The sequence below is a fragment of the Carassius gibelio genome, chromosome A10 (genome assembly GCF_023724105.1).
Source record: "Carassius gibelio isolate Cgi1373 ecotype wild population from Czech Republic chromosome A10, carGib1.2-hapl.c, whole genome shotgun sequence".
Lineage (NCBI taxonomy): Eukaryota > Metazoa > Chordata > Actinopteri > Cypriniformes > Cyprinidae > Carassius > Carassius gibelio.
This window is the reverse complement of record NC_068380.1, coordinates 18,523,467-18,539,962: the sequence shown is the minus strand read 5'-3', so window position 1 is coordinate 18,539,962 and position 16,496 is coordinate 18,523,467. Positions and strand designations below refer to the sequence as shown.

The window sequence follows — 16,496 nt, the reverse complement described above, 5'->3', positions numbered from 1 at the left end:
CCCTTCCTTGCTTCAATATGGGATCAGGAGCCCTACCTGGGCTTAACTGGGGATCAGGGATGCACTTATGAGGTGCTTGCACTGAAGGGTACTCTGGAGGAGCAGGCAGAGCAAGGGAGCTGGCACTGAAGTGAGCTTTGGGGCTGAAACAGACAATGGAGTGAGCTCTGGGGCTGGAGCCAACACTGGAGCTAGCTCTGGGGTTTGGGCCCTCATTTGAGTGAGCTCTGGGGCCTGGGCTGACACCGGAGCTAGCTCTGGGGTTTGGGCCCTCATTGGAGCGAGCTCTGGGGCCTGGGCTGACACCGTAGCTAGCTCTGGGGTTTGGGCCCTCATTGGAGCGAGCTCTGGGGTTTGGGGTTTGTCTTCGGTGTGGCTAGCAGGCATGAAAAATGGTGTGGCCAGTGTGCATGACAACGGTGTGGCCAGTGCACTTTTCTGTTGAGAGGCCGGCCGCTTGACTTCCGAATGGCCAGAACTCCTGGGCTGAGGATCACTGTGGAGTTTCGAAGGACAGTGAGGAATTTGGGGATGGGGTGGCGTTAGGAGCCATAGGAGCAGTATGTGGGGGTTCTCGGCATTGAGTTAGCTGGGAGACACAGCACATTCCAGCGGGAGCTAGAGGACAAGACTTAGACTGTGCCTTTATTTCTTTGACTTCTAAGTCAGATCCATTTAAATAAAGGATGAGGTTAATCACCTCGACTAGGGGGAAATCACTTGCAGAAAAATCACAGTCTAGTCACAGCAGGAAGCATGCACCTAGAGCGGTGTCGTGCCAGCTCACCCGGTTGGAGAGCTCAAGAAAACCCTCCACATATCGCTCCAACCTTAGACTACACTGCCACAAACTGAATGGATTGGGGCTTTTAAACACAGGATAATAAGGGAGGAAAGAGACACACCTGGAATCAAATTAACTCAATCAACGAGAAACCGGGCCACGGAGCACATGGGGAGCAAAAACACCACTTCAAATAAGTTTCATAATAAATCAATAGCACAAAACCGTCTTGAAAACTTCCTTTCTCAAAGTGCTTTCTGGGAAAGCTATGTCCAGTCTATTTTTGTCTGTCCTCTGGGACAAGCGTTTAACTCTTGATAAAGAGCCATCATCAGAAAAGATTTTAAGACATATTTTAGCAAATAAGAGACACAATGACAACAAAAGATAGCTTACACAATGCTGCCTGCATTTGCAATGAATCATCAGATTGAATCACCTTTGAATAATTCTTGAATAATTCACATCATTACTTCCTCACAATTAAAGTGCAATAAGTAAAAAAAAAAAAAAAATGTTCAAATTTAGCAAACTTTAAGTATACCAGTTTAGTATACTGAAAGTACAATTCCAGGGTATTTTTTATAAATATGTAAATGTATTTGTATTATAATAAGCATGGAATAAATGGATTTTAAATTTGAGATACATGAGGTATTGCATAGAGTTCATTTATTGGTGTACAGGAAAAATAACTGAGCAAATACAAAAATGATCCATTTATTAGTTACTCTTTTTTAAAGAGCATTTCAATCAGAAATGTTAGGATTGCTTGCACTGGGGGAGCCAGCTGAAGGAGTCAGCAGTGACACAAACAGTGACTACACGGATCATTGGTCACATTGACTGTTTCTTGACCTCAATGAAAGCTTTGTCAAGTCCATCAGCTGTGAGTCATTGGCTCCTAGTTCATGGCTTCATCCCATTTGGCATACTTGCGGCATATTTGTGTACTTCACTGGAAATTACTAAGTAGTATGACAGTACTGAATGTCTTACCACAGACCACCATGAAGCTTGCTGTTTGCATTTTCATTTCAAGTGGTATTGTCTAGATTAAATCATTACCTTAATTATATTATCCTTAAAATTCATTAACTTAAAATGAAAATCAATTACTCTTAAAATACATTATTGTTATCCCATCTTAATATGCAGAAACAACTACAAGTAAACCATTACTTTTAGGGCAGTACTGTCTGTTTGCCAAACCAAAGGCAAAGTGTCCTGGGACCTTTTAAAGTTCAAACTATACTGTTAATCTTGTAAGCTATATTTTAATTTAGCTTTAGTCCTGTGTCAAATATCCTGTTTAGTTTTAATATAATATTTGGGAATTTAACCAGTTACTTTCCTATTTAATTTCAAGTTACAATTAATAATCTGTTAAAACAACACTAAATAATGGCTTTGGGTGCATCTCAGTCAGCTCCTGAGCTCGTGAATCAGTAGATCATGCACACAAAGTCGGTCACTAGTAAGTTTCTCGGGCGGTGAATACTACGTACAACATCGACGGACAACATTGTAGAACTTCACTGCTGGAATTTGTCTTTTCAAATGTTTTATCATGTATCATTATATTTATCAAGTTGGCATGTTTCACGCTTCAGAAATGTGATGTAATTTCCGGTAAGGGAGCATAATGAGCACCAATGCTCCCTAGTTTTTGCGCTGCATTGTGGGATTTTTTAGGAAGTGAACGTTCCAATACAATAGTTTATAATGTACTCATATACAGTATGCACATACAATTAAAAATCAATAAGTATAATATACACAGACACTACAGAATCGACAGATCGAATACATATAGTATATAACATACATTTCACACAGAATTACACAAGGATGTTGGAGATGTATACAAAGTATACATAATGTGGATTTTCTCACTGTGCCATGGACATTTTTTATGTTGTCCTTGGGGGAAAAGCATCAAGCCCTGTTGCACATATAACGTGGGAAGCTGTCAGAGGGGAATGTGGCCTGTGTAGGAGTACATTGCCATGAAATTTTACCCTCTGAACTTGAACTCAACTATACTGACATCCTCAGTGGATTTCAAATTTTTTCTGTTAAACTTTAGATCTCAGTTAATCTCTTATGTTTTGTCTCTAGCAAAAAAAAATATCAAATGAACTCTAAGAGAGGCCTTCGGTGGTTTGATGGCATCAGTAGAGATGGAGGGGGTGGCTTCAGTACCGCCATGCAGAGGTTTTCCTTTTGAGCTGGGAAACAAATCTTCATTGTTTTGGTCTCACCAGCCCAACAGGCTTAACACAACTGAACATTTTTTATTACCTATTTTCATGCTCAACTCTCATCCCCAATTCTTTACAGATGCTATAGTCTGTCTGGAAATGACTCCACATGAGTGATATTTCAAGATGTTTTGTTCACAGCTTACGGCTCCGTGTTGAGGAACGTATTTTGCTGCTGGCCTATTCCTGTATGTTACTCTGAGCTCTGGTATGCATCGCATACTTGGTGTGAAATAGATCTGGCTTTGGCTTTCTCTCCAGATGAGAGGGGCATGGAGTGTTATGCCAGTCCGTAGGGCATGTAACCAGTGACGAACGCTCTGCCGGTGTAATTACAGCCCTGCTGTCATATGAGAAATTTCTTGCATAGATTCAGAGTTGACGTTGCTGTGATGCAAACATCTGCATTTGTGAAGGACAGAACCGTTATAATCTGCTTTATAAGTGCTAATAAACAGTCAGTATGCTAGCAATATGCATGCTTAGAAACTAGTTAATAGTGAATAGTGAAATTAGCTGCTTTTCTGACTGTTCTGAAGTTCATTGTTTCTTCCTTTATTCAGAACCACATTTCTCTTTTTTGATATTTTTACCATATTGTTATATATTAATTTGTCCAACACTTTATTCCAAAGACATCTATAACACATTAATGGGGTGGGGGGGTATTTTTTTATTGTGTGCTAGCTGGAAATTAAACCCGTAACATTAAGGTTGCTGGAAAAACGCTATGCACGAAAACATACATATACTACAGGGACTTTAGTTTAAACATAAGTTATAATTTTCTAAAATAAAACAGTATGTCTTAATATAAGATTTGAAGTTTATTATGACATGTTCACTTCATAAAAGCACATTATCCAGGCTAAAAAGACAACAACAAAAAAAACCCATCAGATTCAGGTGGCTATAATCTGGCTTAACCAGAGGTGTGTTTGTTTTACAGTTAAGCCTTATTATTATAGTCTTGGGTGATAAAATTTCATTTGGAATTAAAAATGATTATTCCAACATACCAAAGTTTATATTCCAGGTGCCAGAATGACAATCATCCTACAAAGTGTATATTTTGCAGATTATTGTGGTGACTTTTTTTTGGCCCGGATGAATGCAGTTCAACAGAGACTTAGTGAGCACTTCCAGTTTACATGACGGTTCACAAAGGGCATGAGATCTGATGCCAAAACTATCTATCTGCTTCTGCATTGTTGTTGTTGTTGTTTTGTTCTGTGTTCTCCTGTATGCTGTTCATGTGCTATATCAACAGGATGTCAGTATTCATTAATTCCTTAGTCAAACCACATTAATATACAAACATTTATACACAGTAATCAGTGCTGTAGATGAGGGAGGAACATTAATGTTACAGCATCACTTCCAGTATACTGGATTTAATACAAAGCTTTTGAGATAACTAAATTTCACCTTACAAAATATTACAAATAATTTTATAATCCCCATTTTAATTTCTTTACTGATAAATTGATATTAAAAGAGTATTTCTCATACAAAGTTTCTCCGTTGTGCACTTATAAATGACTGCTCTCTTGCTGGAAGTTTCATGTCTGACTATTCATCAGAGGATTTGTAAAGATTTATATGCTTTTTAAATGAAAAACCTAACTGGTTTCTCTGGAGTAGAAGGTAATCAAATCTCCCCCCTTATTCTTTCTTTCTCCACATGTCAAAATCAGGGATTATGTTTCAGTCTCTGTGCTCAGCTTTTAATAGAAGACATAAGGAACCATTATCAGTAAGATTTCATGTGAAATCCAGTGGCATCATTCACTGGATTTCTGTACATTACTGTACATTCACTGGACTGATGTACAGTATGTAAGGGTCCATTTTAAGAGGCACATTTGTTCACATCTGGATAACATATCAGTTTTCCCTCTGTGGAGCTCACAGGAGTGCACATACTGACTGCAGCAGCACTCAGCGCTGGAATGCACTCGTGAACTGTGTCAGAGCAAGCCAAGATATTTGAACACACACTCAAGAACTTTGGTAACTTACATATATGGCTCAGTTTCCCTCATGTAATGTAAAGTGAATAAGAATTATATCACCTGCAGAGACGGGCTGTCAAAAACATGGTGAGTTTAGGGTATGATGTGATATGTTTATATACAGTGTTGCAAAGTTGTGGACATACATTTCTAAATGTGTTGTTCCAGTGGGTCATGTTTTTTAAACAAACTGTCAAATTTTTCTCAAGAAAATGTGAATATTTATAATATATATAATATATAAAAATAACCTAAACCAATTATTTCTGCCCAGCTCACTACTGAACATTGATGACTTCCTGTTTTTAGTCAGTTGTTGTTAAAAGTGAAACTGCTTAAGTATTTAGCTATTCACTGCATGCACTACTAAGATTGTGTGACCATTTGTCCTCTTTTTCGTAGACATGCCCTGTCCCGTATTTCTAAACTGCCTAAAAATATCTGGGTTTTGACTTTGTTTTTCAATTGTTTTCATAATCGCTGAAGGTAATAACTAAAAGGTTTGACCAATAACATGCAGGTATTGTGCATTATTGACTAATTGTGGCGAGCGGGAAGGTGGGATCTACAGAGAATGATCAAAAATTATAAATAATGTATGAGGACTGCAGAGTGTCACAGTTATGTTCAGTGTATCTCAGTTCCTGTCATGTCTGTAGGAGTTCTCTTTAGTTTCTTTGGTTACCGATTATTTATTCCTTGTCCAGTTGTTCCTGTTTAGTTCCCTCATTTACAATTTGTATACAGTATATACTCCCTATTTGGTTCTGTCCTGTCATTTATCGTCTTGTGTGATGTGTTGTTCAACTCCAGCATTCTCAGTAAAGTCTATTTCGAAGTGTTAATCATTGTTAACATTCCCTATTCTGTGGCTGCACATTACACAAAGAGCATGTCAATAGGAAAACAAAGCCAAAACCCAGTCAAATTGGCAAGCTTAAATTATTCGTCCTTATTGTCACACAAAATGACTTATTTATCATTAAAAATCATTTATGTGTTATTCTCAGTGGTTTAACAAAAACAAATTCTAATATATTTTCAGGAAAAGCGGAAAAGACAAGCCGAGATAGAGGACAAAAGAAGACAGCTCGATGAACTTGTTCTACAACTTCAACATTTCAAGGTAAAAAATTTAAATAAAAACTCTTCAAGTCACATCTGAAAGTTGGACCATGCGCCATTACAGCAAACTGATTATTCAAATGTCAGCTCTCAATATGTGTTTCTTTATGTTTACATATCAATGCAAACAAAAGAGTTTTGGTGTGTACCAGCGAGGGCTTTTGAGTTCATTTGACATCAAGAGATTGGTTCTGATGTGAATCTGTGTGTGCTAAAAAAACTTGACATACAGAAATGCCATAACATTTGCATCTTTTTATTGCACTGGGTAGTATAGCACATTTCTCATAACTTCTTGACTTAGAATAGGTTACCTTTGGTGAGCAGTTTAGATTCATTGCATCTCCTGCAGCAGACAAATGCAAATGTCAACCAGTGTGTGTTTTGGTGGTAGAATAAATCAAAATCCTAAAGAGAATCTTCACTCCTGAATCACTGTCTTACAAACATCTAACATTGCTATCTACACTGATGATGCACACATATTAGTTGGACCTAAATAATACAATGCCTATACAGTAGGTAGGGCGGTGGAATCAAATGTGGGTGTGGAAGTTACTAGAAAGTAGTCTTTGAATATTGTTCTGATGATAATCTTTTTTCCCTCTGTGCGAGTCCGGTGTCAGGGCAACATGTCTGAATCAATTCTGTCAACACAAGAGCCAGGGGTTTGCCTCATTTATCCACAATTACTCTGTGAATTACTCTGTCTTTGGTTTAAAGTCATTCATGAAATACTGTAGAGTTTGTCTTGGCCACAGGAGAGAAGGATGTGAGGGAAAAGAAACACTTATTCTCAATGACTAAATCTCAAAGACTTATTCTCAAAGACCATAGCGAGACTAAAAGATAACAGTGATACACAACAGCTTACAGCTACACTGATATTAGCTATAGCTAAGTGTATGCACAAATGTGTGTCGTAATGAAAAGGAAGCAAGTGTTTGTTTGTTTTTTTTCAAAGAGCTAAATTCAAAGTGAAGACTAGACTGAAAAAGAGGAGCATATCTGGGAAGAAGGATGTTTGTTTAGTAGTGGGTGTAATCGGCTTCTGAAGCAAGTTCTCATAGGAAAGTACAGCTGCAATGACTGTAATATACAGTACAGACCCAAAGTTTGGACACCTTCTCATTCAAAGAGTTTCCTTTATTTTCATGACTATGAAAATTGTAGAGTCACACTGAAGGCATCAAGGGCTATTTGAGCAAGAAGGAGAGTGATGGGGTGCTGCGCCAGATGACCTGGCCTCCACAGTCACCGGACCTGAACCCAATCAAGATGGTTTAAGGGTGAGCTGGACTGCAGACAGAAGGCAAAAGGAACAACAAGTGCTAAGCATCTCTCGGGGAACTCCTTCAAGACTGTTGGACCATTTCAGGTGACTACCTCTTGAAGCTCATCAAGAGAATGCCAAGAGTGTGCAAAGCAGTAATCAAAGCAAAGGTGGCTACTTTTTAGAATCTACAATACGACATATTTTCAGTTGTTTCACACTTTTTGGTTATGTATATAATTCCATATATAATTCCACATGTGTTAATTCATAGATTTGATGCCTTCAGTGTGAATCTACAATTTTCATAGTCATGAAAATAAAGAAAACTCTTTGAATGAGAAGGTGTGTCCAAACTTTTGGTCTGTATGTCTACATTTTTTTAGGGCCAACAGAAGGATTTGTATCTCATATATACAGTGTATATATATATATATATATATATATATATATATATATATATATATATACACACACACAGAAAAAATGCAATGTTAAATTGTGAACATAAAGTAAAAAAGTATGTTGTGCAGATACAAAAAAAAAAGAACTTTTAAAGGGGTCATGAACTGCATGTTTTTACTATTTTTTATGTTCTCTGAGGTTTATTTATAATATAAGTGTGGTTTTACATTAAACAAACACACAATTTAGAAAGTAATAGGGTATTTTCTATCCTATTTTTGAGCCTTTCTTCAGAACAGTATTTTATAGGTGGGGCACGTTCTAAACTCAGTAGTAAACGCCCACTGCTCTGATTGGCTGACAATTTTGCTTATAAAAATAACAAATGGAAGCTGATGTGATGTACTTTGAAAACAACATGGGTCATTTGGGTTAAAAACTTATAATACTCAGTATATATCAACAGACAATGCAACAGTGGTAACAGCATGTTTACTCAAACTTGTGTGTGCAATATTACTGTTGGATCCAATATAGTCAGAATCAGTGCTGCTTTGTCCTTTACTTTCAGTCTCTCTGTCTTCTTTAAAAATGAATCTGTAGTGAAGCAAAGAAAACAAAAACTGTTTCATTGATGCGATCTGGAGCTCTTTTCTAATTTTACACCAGACACGAGGGGCTAGTATTTCCTCTCGTTCTACTACAGTTGCATATTATTGGGTGGAGCTAAAGAGGCAGTGATGTAGAAGCAGGCATTGATCTTCTCCTGTAGAGGATGTGTTTAGCCACACTATTATGTCATAAAGTGGCAGATTCCACAACAAGTTGTTTTCTGAGGTTGGTTTCAATAAAAGCCGTTCAATAAACTAAGGAGAAAGTTTTGAGTTTTGAAATTCACAGGTAAAATGACCTGTTATATGCCAAAAGGTCAAGGGAAATTTGATTTCTCAGTTCTTGACCCCTTTAAATAAAGTACAACAGACAGGTTGCAGAAGTAAAAATCCTATTCATTGTCTCAATCAACATCTTTAAATTGTAAAATGGTTTCTCTATCATTTTACATTTGATTATGACATTATTTTGCACTGATATTGTGTTTCTCTCCTTTTATGTACACAATCTTTTTTTGTTTTTTGTTTTTTGCTTTAAATCAATATATGTAATCTTTTATAAATGTAAAATGACTTGCAATCATCAAGTTAAGATAATCTGAAAACGAGTGCTTTTAAAACAGCACTCTTAAAACAGCCTGAGCCTCTTGAAGCCAAACATGAGGGTAATCTTGAAATCTAAGACCGCATACCTTCAGCAGCTTGTGAAACAGTCCTGAGTTCCTGTGGTTGATCTTCATGGGGGTGATGACTAGGCATAAGGTGTCTTGAGAGACCTCATAGCTCACATAGCGTAAGCTCACACAGTCACAACCACAGCTGGTGACTTCTTTAACAGCTGTTCGTGTTGGAAGGGTTATACATGTATTCAAGTTTACATTTGAATCTGGCAACCCATTACATTTATATAACTGACATAACTTATATGTCAAAGAATGCCTTTTTTCTGTGGTAAGCAAAAATTTGTACAATAAAGAGCTCACTAAAGTATGCACAAAATCCTTTTTTAGATTCAGCTGGTATGTTTAGGCTACATTCACTCAGCAGCAGAGTCCTTTGGAGCACTAAATAAAGTTTACAGTGTAATATGGATCGACAGCTGAATAACTGAATTTACCTATAATTTGTGAGTACTGTGTTTTTTTCATGTGATGTTTTGCAAACCCAAAGAGCTGTAGATACCAGAGGTTTTAGACACGGTTGTCTTCCAAAGAGCTCTTGCCACCAGTTTTGTGGTCTGAATGTTGCAGTTTACACTGCTAAAAGGCTTAAACACCAATGGTTTGCTGCTCTTACATGATTCAAAAAATCTATTTACTTGATGATTGATGATTGAACTGCAAGATCTAAACTGATAACTAATTTCTGGGTATTAGTACTTGTTTCTGCGGCGCTTTATTGCCACTATGGTTACAGACATTATTCAGAGCTGTCATGAGAACAGACAAGCAGATTGTCTCCTGCAAGCTGTGTTATGCACATGATTACTTGAAATTCAAACCTCCTGCAGTACTAAGACTTTTGTCAATCCTAAACACTTGTGCAAAAAACACCTCATAAATCATCTAGCTCAGGGGTGGTCAGCATCGGTCCTGAGAGCCACAGTTCTGCAGAGTTAATCAAACACACCTGAACAGTCTAATCAATGTCTAAAGGTTACTAGAAAGCTACAGGCAGGTGTGTTTTATCAAGGTTGGACCAAAACTCTGCAGGACTGTGGCTCTCCAGGGCCAAAGTTGTCCACCCCTGAACTAGTTCAATCACCTAACTGTAGAAAATGTTTCTGTTTTATAGTCTAAAGCCATGAGGGAGAGATGGCTTCTGCAGGGGACACCAGGAGTGCCACAAGAGGGAGATGAAGGTCTGAGGAAACAGGTCGAGCAAGATGAACTTCACGTCAAGACACTAGAAGATACCATTCACAGGTACAGTAATGCTTTTCAGATGAAAAATAACCCAACATTTAGTGAAGTCTTTCCACTTTCTATCTCATCTTAGAAAATAAGGGATATCTTGGGGGTTATATGTTTATTTCATGCAACAGCATCCACTAAGCAACCACTGTCCCAAACACTGTAGTAATGGTCTGCATTTCTGCTCAGCTTTGCTTTAAGTATGAGAACTTCAAAGCTGCTCCCTTCAAGCTCATCTGGCAGCCATGAACCTCTGCAGATGCCATTCCTCATATGAGATGCATTGCCAAACCAATGCGCGTTTCAGTTGATTGCTCTGCAGCAGGATATTTTGCCAATCAAAACGCACTGCTGCATCAAAAACATAATGTTGTGTGCTAGAAAACTGACTAAATAATGCAAGGAATGATGTGCTTTAATTGAAACACTAGCAAAAGTGTAACACGTTGGAAATTTGATTTACAATTTGATAAAAAGTTGTGCAAGAAGTGCTACACGTGATACTAACCATGGCTGCGGTGTATTTTAATTAACTGAATCCAATCATAAACAAAACTGAAACGCATTGGTGTTTTTGGAACTAAGTTTGCTTAATTAAGGTTTAGTGTATTAGTATGTGTGTTGTTGCTGTTGTTGTTGTTTTACTATTGTTAGAGCAGGCGTGGAGGGTCTTTTGATTTCTGCTAAAAGGCTGAAGTTGAATGTCTCAAGGCCTCTGAATGTTTGATGAAACCAGCAAGAGCAAGTTTAAGAGATCGGTTATCTCAAGGGTTTGAAATGCTGTTTGGAGGGCTAACTGGTTTTCTAGTTTTGATGGAATCAATTGTTATTCAGTTTATTCAAGTGAGCTGCGTGGGAGTATTTGGAAGATGTTTGGATTTTGAAATCTCATATTACATAAGTTATGTGGTACCTTTTGTTCCTCAAAAGTGATTACACAATCTGTTAGTTTGTGATTGAAGTGGATGATGCTTTTACTCTCTGTTTGACAGTAATGAGTGGATGTTCTGAATAACATTGTTTATTGCTAATTTACACTTCCATGAAGTCATCCATTCAATATCCAACTCATTGTTTAGATTTTATTAAGTCTCTAGGGGTGGGTTTCCTCTCTCCACAGGATGTTGTCTTAGAATGCCTGTTTGGGATGTTTATTTTATCCCAAAGTATGGTATCATATCTAAAATTATTTACATCACATTTGACCACAGAGGTAAGGCAAAATAGACAGGGGGGATTTGACAGTGGATGTTAGAACAAGGCTAGATCTGAAAAAGGCCTCCAGATTGGTCATTGAACAAAGGAATTTGCATTTACTCTCACTTAGACTCACTTAAAACAGCAAACCTCTTTGAGCTGTGAGCCCCCATCTGTCATTGGAAGGGTAACTGAGTTAAATGGACAGGGCGACTGTTCAGGTCATTGTGTGGATGTGGGTGGCAGGTGATATTTCCTGGGCTGCTGGGTGAGGGTGATGGGGCAGGGTAGACACAGAAATCTCTCTGTCAGGACAGCAAGAGGAATGAAACCTTTTTGGCAGAGCTATGGGGACTGAGGGAGTGTCTGCTGGCTATTTCTGTACCCTGAGATTCTCCAAAATAAATGGGCACTCGAGACATATTTTCCAGAGCTGATAAAGCAGAATCAAATCTTCAACTTTCTGTATAGTTTAATTTTAAAGAAACATCCAAAATTGCTAAAAATGTGCTTATCCTCAGGCCATCCAAGATGAATGGGTGCCATCAGAATGAGAGTCCAAACAGCTGATAAAAACATCACAATAATCCACAAGTAATACACAGCACTCCTGTTCATCAGTTATCATCTTGAGAAGCAAAAGCTGCATATTTGTAAGAAACAAATGCATCATTAAGACGTTTTTACTTTTAAACGGTCACTTCTGGCCAAAATAGGAGTCCACAATCCATAATAACTCTTCCTCCAGTAAAAACAACAAAAAAAAGGTCATTTCCCTGTTTTCCTCTTACATCAAAATCCACCCACATTTTGGTTTAGAGCTGTTTTGGACCGTTTTCACTTTTCACTGTGCAGATCTCTCTCCTGATTCAGACCAGAAGCTATTTATTTATTTATTTATTTATTTATTTAATATTTTAACCAGAATCAATGGTTTAAAACTAAATAAGAAGAAGAAGAAGAAGAAGAAGAAGAGGAATAATAATAATAATAATAATAATAATAATAATAATAATAATAATAATAATAATAATAATGTCTTAATGATCATTTTGTAGTCTAAAAAAGAGGATTGTGAGTGAGAATGTATTTTTAGACTACATTTGTACAAGTATCTACAGATAGCTATAATTAAAAAATATGCAAATAATGTCTTAAACAAATCAGCCTAATGGATACATTGCTGTATCACACTTAAAACACAAAGCATGAGGTTATGTCTGCCTGCTTCAAAAAAAAAAAAAAAACTAGAGGCTTACAGTAAATGGTTTTGGTTGTAGCTCTGGTGGTTTTAACTATAGCCTGGTCTGAACAGCAGTGCATCTCTTGTGAGGACAGACTTCTCCTAAAAACTTATCATTACAGAAGACGTCCCAGCCTCTGAGACTAAAGTAAAGCTTTAAACTACCAGGCCTTCCAGGAAAAATGTGGTGTTGACATGATACTAACTCACTCATAAAGCACCTCCCCGACACATCTGCACACGCACTGTGTGATGTGAGCTCCTAATATGGTGAAAAGAAAGTGTAAAGTCGCTCCTCTTGCACTGGAGGAAAGAGAGACATAAAAATAAACACTGCATCAAGGTTACAGATAAGACTGGCTGCTATTACTAAACTAAGACCTCTTAACATATCACGAGCTACTGAATTTCTTCCTCCGTTTTGAGTCAGTCAGTCTTTATGCCTGAGTGTTATTGCAGTTACCATGAAAGTTTTTATTAATATATTATTTTAATGCTTGAAATATGAAAGGACATTGATAACAATAAGAGGGTTTTTGTTTGCTGAGTTGGTTGTTTTATGTTTTTTCTGAGCAGCAAATCAGTATAATTTCTGAAGAACTCGTGACACTGAAGACAGGAGTAATGAAAATTGAGCTTTAACCACAGGAATAAATTATTTTTACAATATTTACATAGAAAACTTATTTTGAATTGTAATCATATTTTACAATATTAAAGTTTTACTATATTTGGATTAAAATAAATAAAACTAAATAAGAGACCAATTTAAAAAAAAAAATGCATACTGTATTTATTCCAAAATTTGAACAGTAGCGTAGTTTTTATTAATTTTATTTAAGTTTTTAGTTTGACTTATTTAAGAACATAAAAATAAACTAAATTAAAACAAGAAATGCTGGAAATCCTTGGAAGCTAGCTGCAATAAAATAAGTTGCTGTTTAGCGTGTGTGTGTGTGTGTGTGTGTGTGTGTGTGTGTGTGTGTGTATATATATATATATATATATATATATATATATATATATATATATATATATATATTTTATTAGCTGGTGTACTTTCATTTTCTTCTACATTTAGCAAGATAATTGTGAGGTAAATTTATGCAATATTTTGCTATCAACAAAATCACACGTTTTGCCTTAATGAGTGTTGCCTTAGAAACAAGTCATTCCTGGGTCTGAGAGCACCTCAGAGATGAATCTCCATGTTGTCGTCTCATAATTATGGTAGAAAAGACAGAATATGAATGCTGCAGAAGTCCTTACAGCCGTTGAGCTTTGACATCTGTTTAACTGAACAGGAAGCAATCAATCTGTGTTGTCATGGGAACTGGAGGGTGGGTTCAGCTGAACTCTGGCTGGGAACAGAAACATTGCTGGCCATCGCTGTGAAGTGATGACCTCACACAAGTTTCATGATTCTAGCCGAGGTTTGAGTAAAGATGCATGTCACAGATTTTGGAGTGATTGCAAAATGTGTGAATCCCCCCCAAAAAATGCCCCAAATTTCAATGTCATATTTCAACCCAAAACCATAAGATATACTTTTTTGCACAGGACAAAATTAAGACTAATATAAGACATTATTTTTAATTGTTCTAACTGTAATACATTCTCATTTATTGTTCTTTTTATTATTATTATTCAGATTGCTCTGTTAAACCTCAAGAGTGTTTTATAGTAAAACATGCTGCTGCAAGACAAAAGGGAATGCTGTAATGGATTTAGACAGGTGGTGCAGGGGAGGAGGAGGGCTTCAGATATACAGTAAATGTGAACCATATGCTATAATTTTATGTACAATGGCAATTTAAGATTATTTAAACACAATCATAAAAACATTGCATTACAGTATGTTTCTCTAATACAGTAAAAAAAAATCCGATAAGAAAATCTAGAGAGAGGGAGAATAATGGGAATGGCCAATAGGAGAAGATGATGCAAACAGTCAGGAAGCTTTAGAAATAATGCAGGAAGTCAGCAGTGGGTGTGAGGCCTGTATGAGCTCATCCAGACACAGCACAAGGTGCACTCTTGACCTCTCACTGAGTTTTGGAAAAAGAAAAAAGGTAGTCCGCTTTTTATAATGAGTCATGGTCAACACCCATCACAACTTACAGGCAGTTCAACACATGTAACAAAGTGACTGGAACCCCTCCGTAATCCAAAAAAAGAAAGAAAAAAAAATTGTTATTCAGTATATATATTGGAATATTAAATTACTGATAAATTCTCTAATAATAATTTGGTTCACAATTTACTTTTCACACTATAGTGAACAAACTTGTTTTAGTTATTTGCACATGGAAGTGTCTAGTTTGTACGGTGGCTTAGTGTTAAAGCATTGTGTTAGCAGTGCAAAAGGTCATGGGTTCAATTCCCAGGGAACACACATACTGGTTAAAAAAATGCAATGTTAGTCACTTTGGATAAAAGTGTCTGATAAATGTAAGTACTGCATTATCAGTTGTAAAAAAAAAAAAAAAAAAAAAAAAACATATTGCTAGTGAAAGGGCCTAGTGTGCACAATCACAACTTTTATAACTCACGGAAACACTCAATTAATAGTTATGGATGTTGATGTTACTGTGGGTCTGATTTTCTGTTTCTTCTTTTCCTAAACTGAAATAATGAATCTTTGTACTTATTTAGTGTGAGCTGTGTCTGTCTTGTGAGCGCTTTGGACATGATTCACCAATTTCATACCGCAATATATACTTTCAGAAAAACACAGTTGATGAATATATTTAAAGCATATCATAGTCACAAGGGAATAAGGAACACGTTTAGTTGTCACATGGAGCAGTAGCTACATCTCAGGAAAGGTTTATGCAGGATTATTTTCTCAGTGGTTTGGGGTTATAAACACAGTGTGTGTGTGTGTGTGTGTGTGTGTGTGTGTGTGTGTGTGTGTGTGTGTGTGTGTGTGTGTGTGTGTGTGTGTGTGTGTGTGTGTGTGTGTGTGTGTGTGTGTAATTGGTTCCTGTCTGACAAGCCTGTCTAAAGTTCCTCTTTCCCTCGCTGATCTTGAAACATGCTATACCATGATTCCTCCAGGAGATGGCCTTGAAGAATTGGGTCTTTTGGTTTTATGTATCCATAACAAATGTCCATATTTGTATCCATAGCTGAGTAGTTACCTAAAGTTACTTATAGTTAGAAGAATGTCAATCAAAATAAATTCTTACCAATAGTTGTGTTTACCATGTAGTCACAGCAGTCAGTGGGTTACAAATGAAGTGTGTGTGTGTGTGTGTGTTCACATTGATGGTATTTCTGAAATCACTTTCTCTTCTGCTCGATTGTCAACTGGTATAATTTGTTGCTGGTGTGTTTCCTCTCTTTTGAGCTCTAAATCATGCTGTGAGCCTGGAAACATATCCTTGACCTCCTGGTGTGTGTGTGGGGGGGGGGGGGGGGGGGTCTGCACACTTGAACGTGTGTGTGTAGTTGAAACTCATCGGCAGATGCCTCCAACTAATTGTTCTCCACTGATCACTAATTAGGCTTGCACAAATACAGCATAAATACATTCTTCTGCAGGCAACCCTTCATTACCAAGCTAGGATTTAAACACACAGTTGTACTTGTTGCCCACAGATGATGAAGAAATAGTTTAGAAATAGTTTAGAGTTTTACCACGATTAAACTCAACCTTGTGGA

At 37.0% G+C, this 16,496-nt stretch overlaps 1 protein-coding gene across 6 annotated transcripts in view; it reads left to right on the top strand.

The window, feature by feature from the left end:
* Window positions 1-16,496, top strand: part of LOC128021455 (A-kinase anchor protein 2) — an 87,619-nt gene that overhangs the window by 15,276 nt on the left and 55,847 nt on the right. For all 6 annotated transcript variants that reach the window (XM_052608688.1, XM_052608686.1, XM_052608683.1 and 3 more), the window contains 2 exons: window positions 6,109-6,189; window positions 10,272-10,402. In XM_052608688.1, the coding sequence (XP_052464648.1) occupies window positions 6,109-6,189; window positions 10,272-10,402 (212 nt within the window). The remainder of the gene's footprint in view (window positions 1-6,108; window positions 6,190-10,271; window positions 10,403-16,496) is intronic.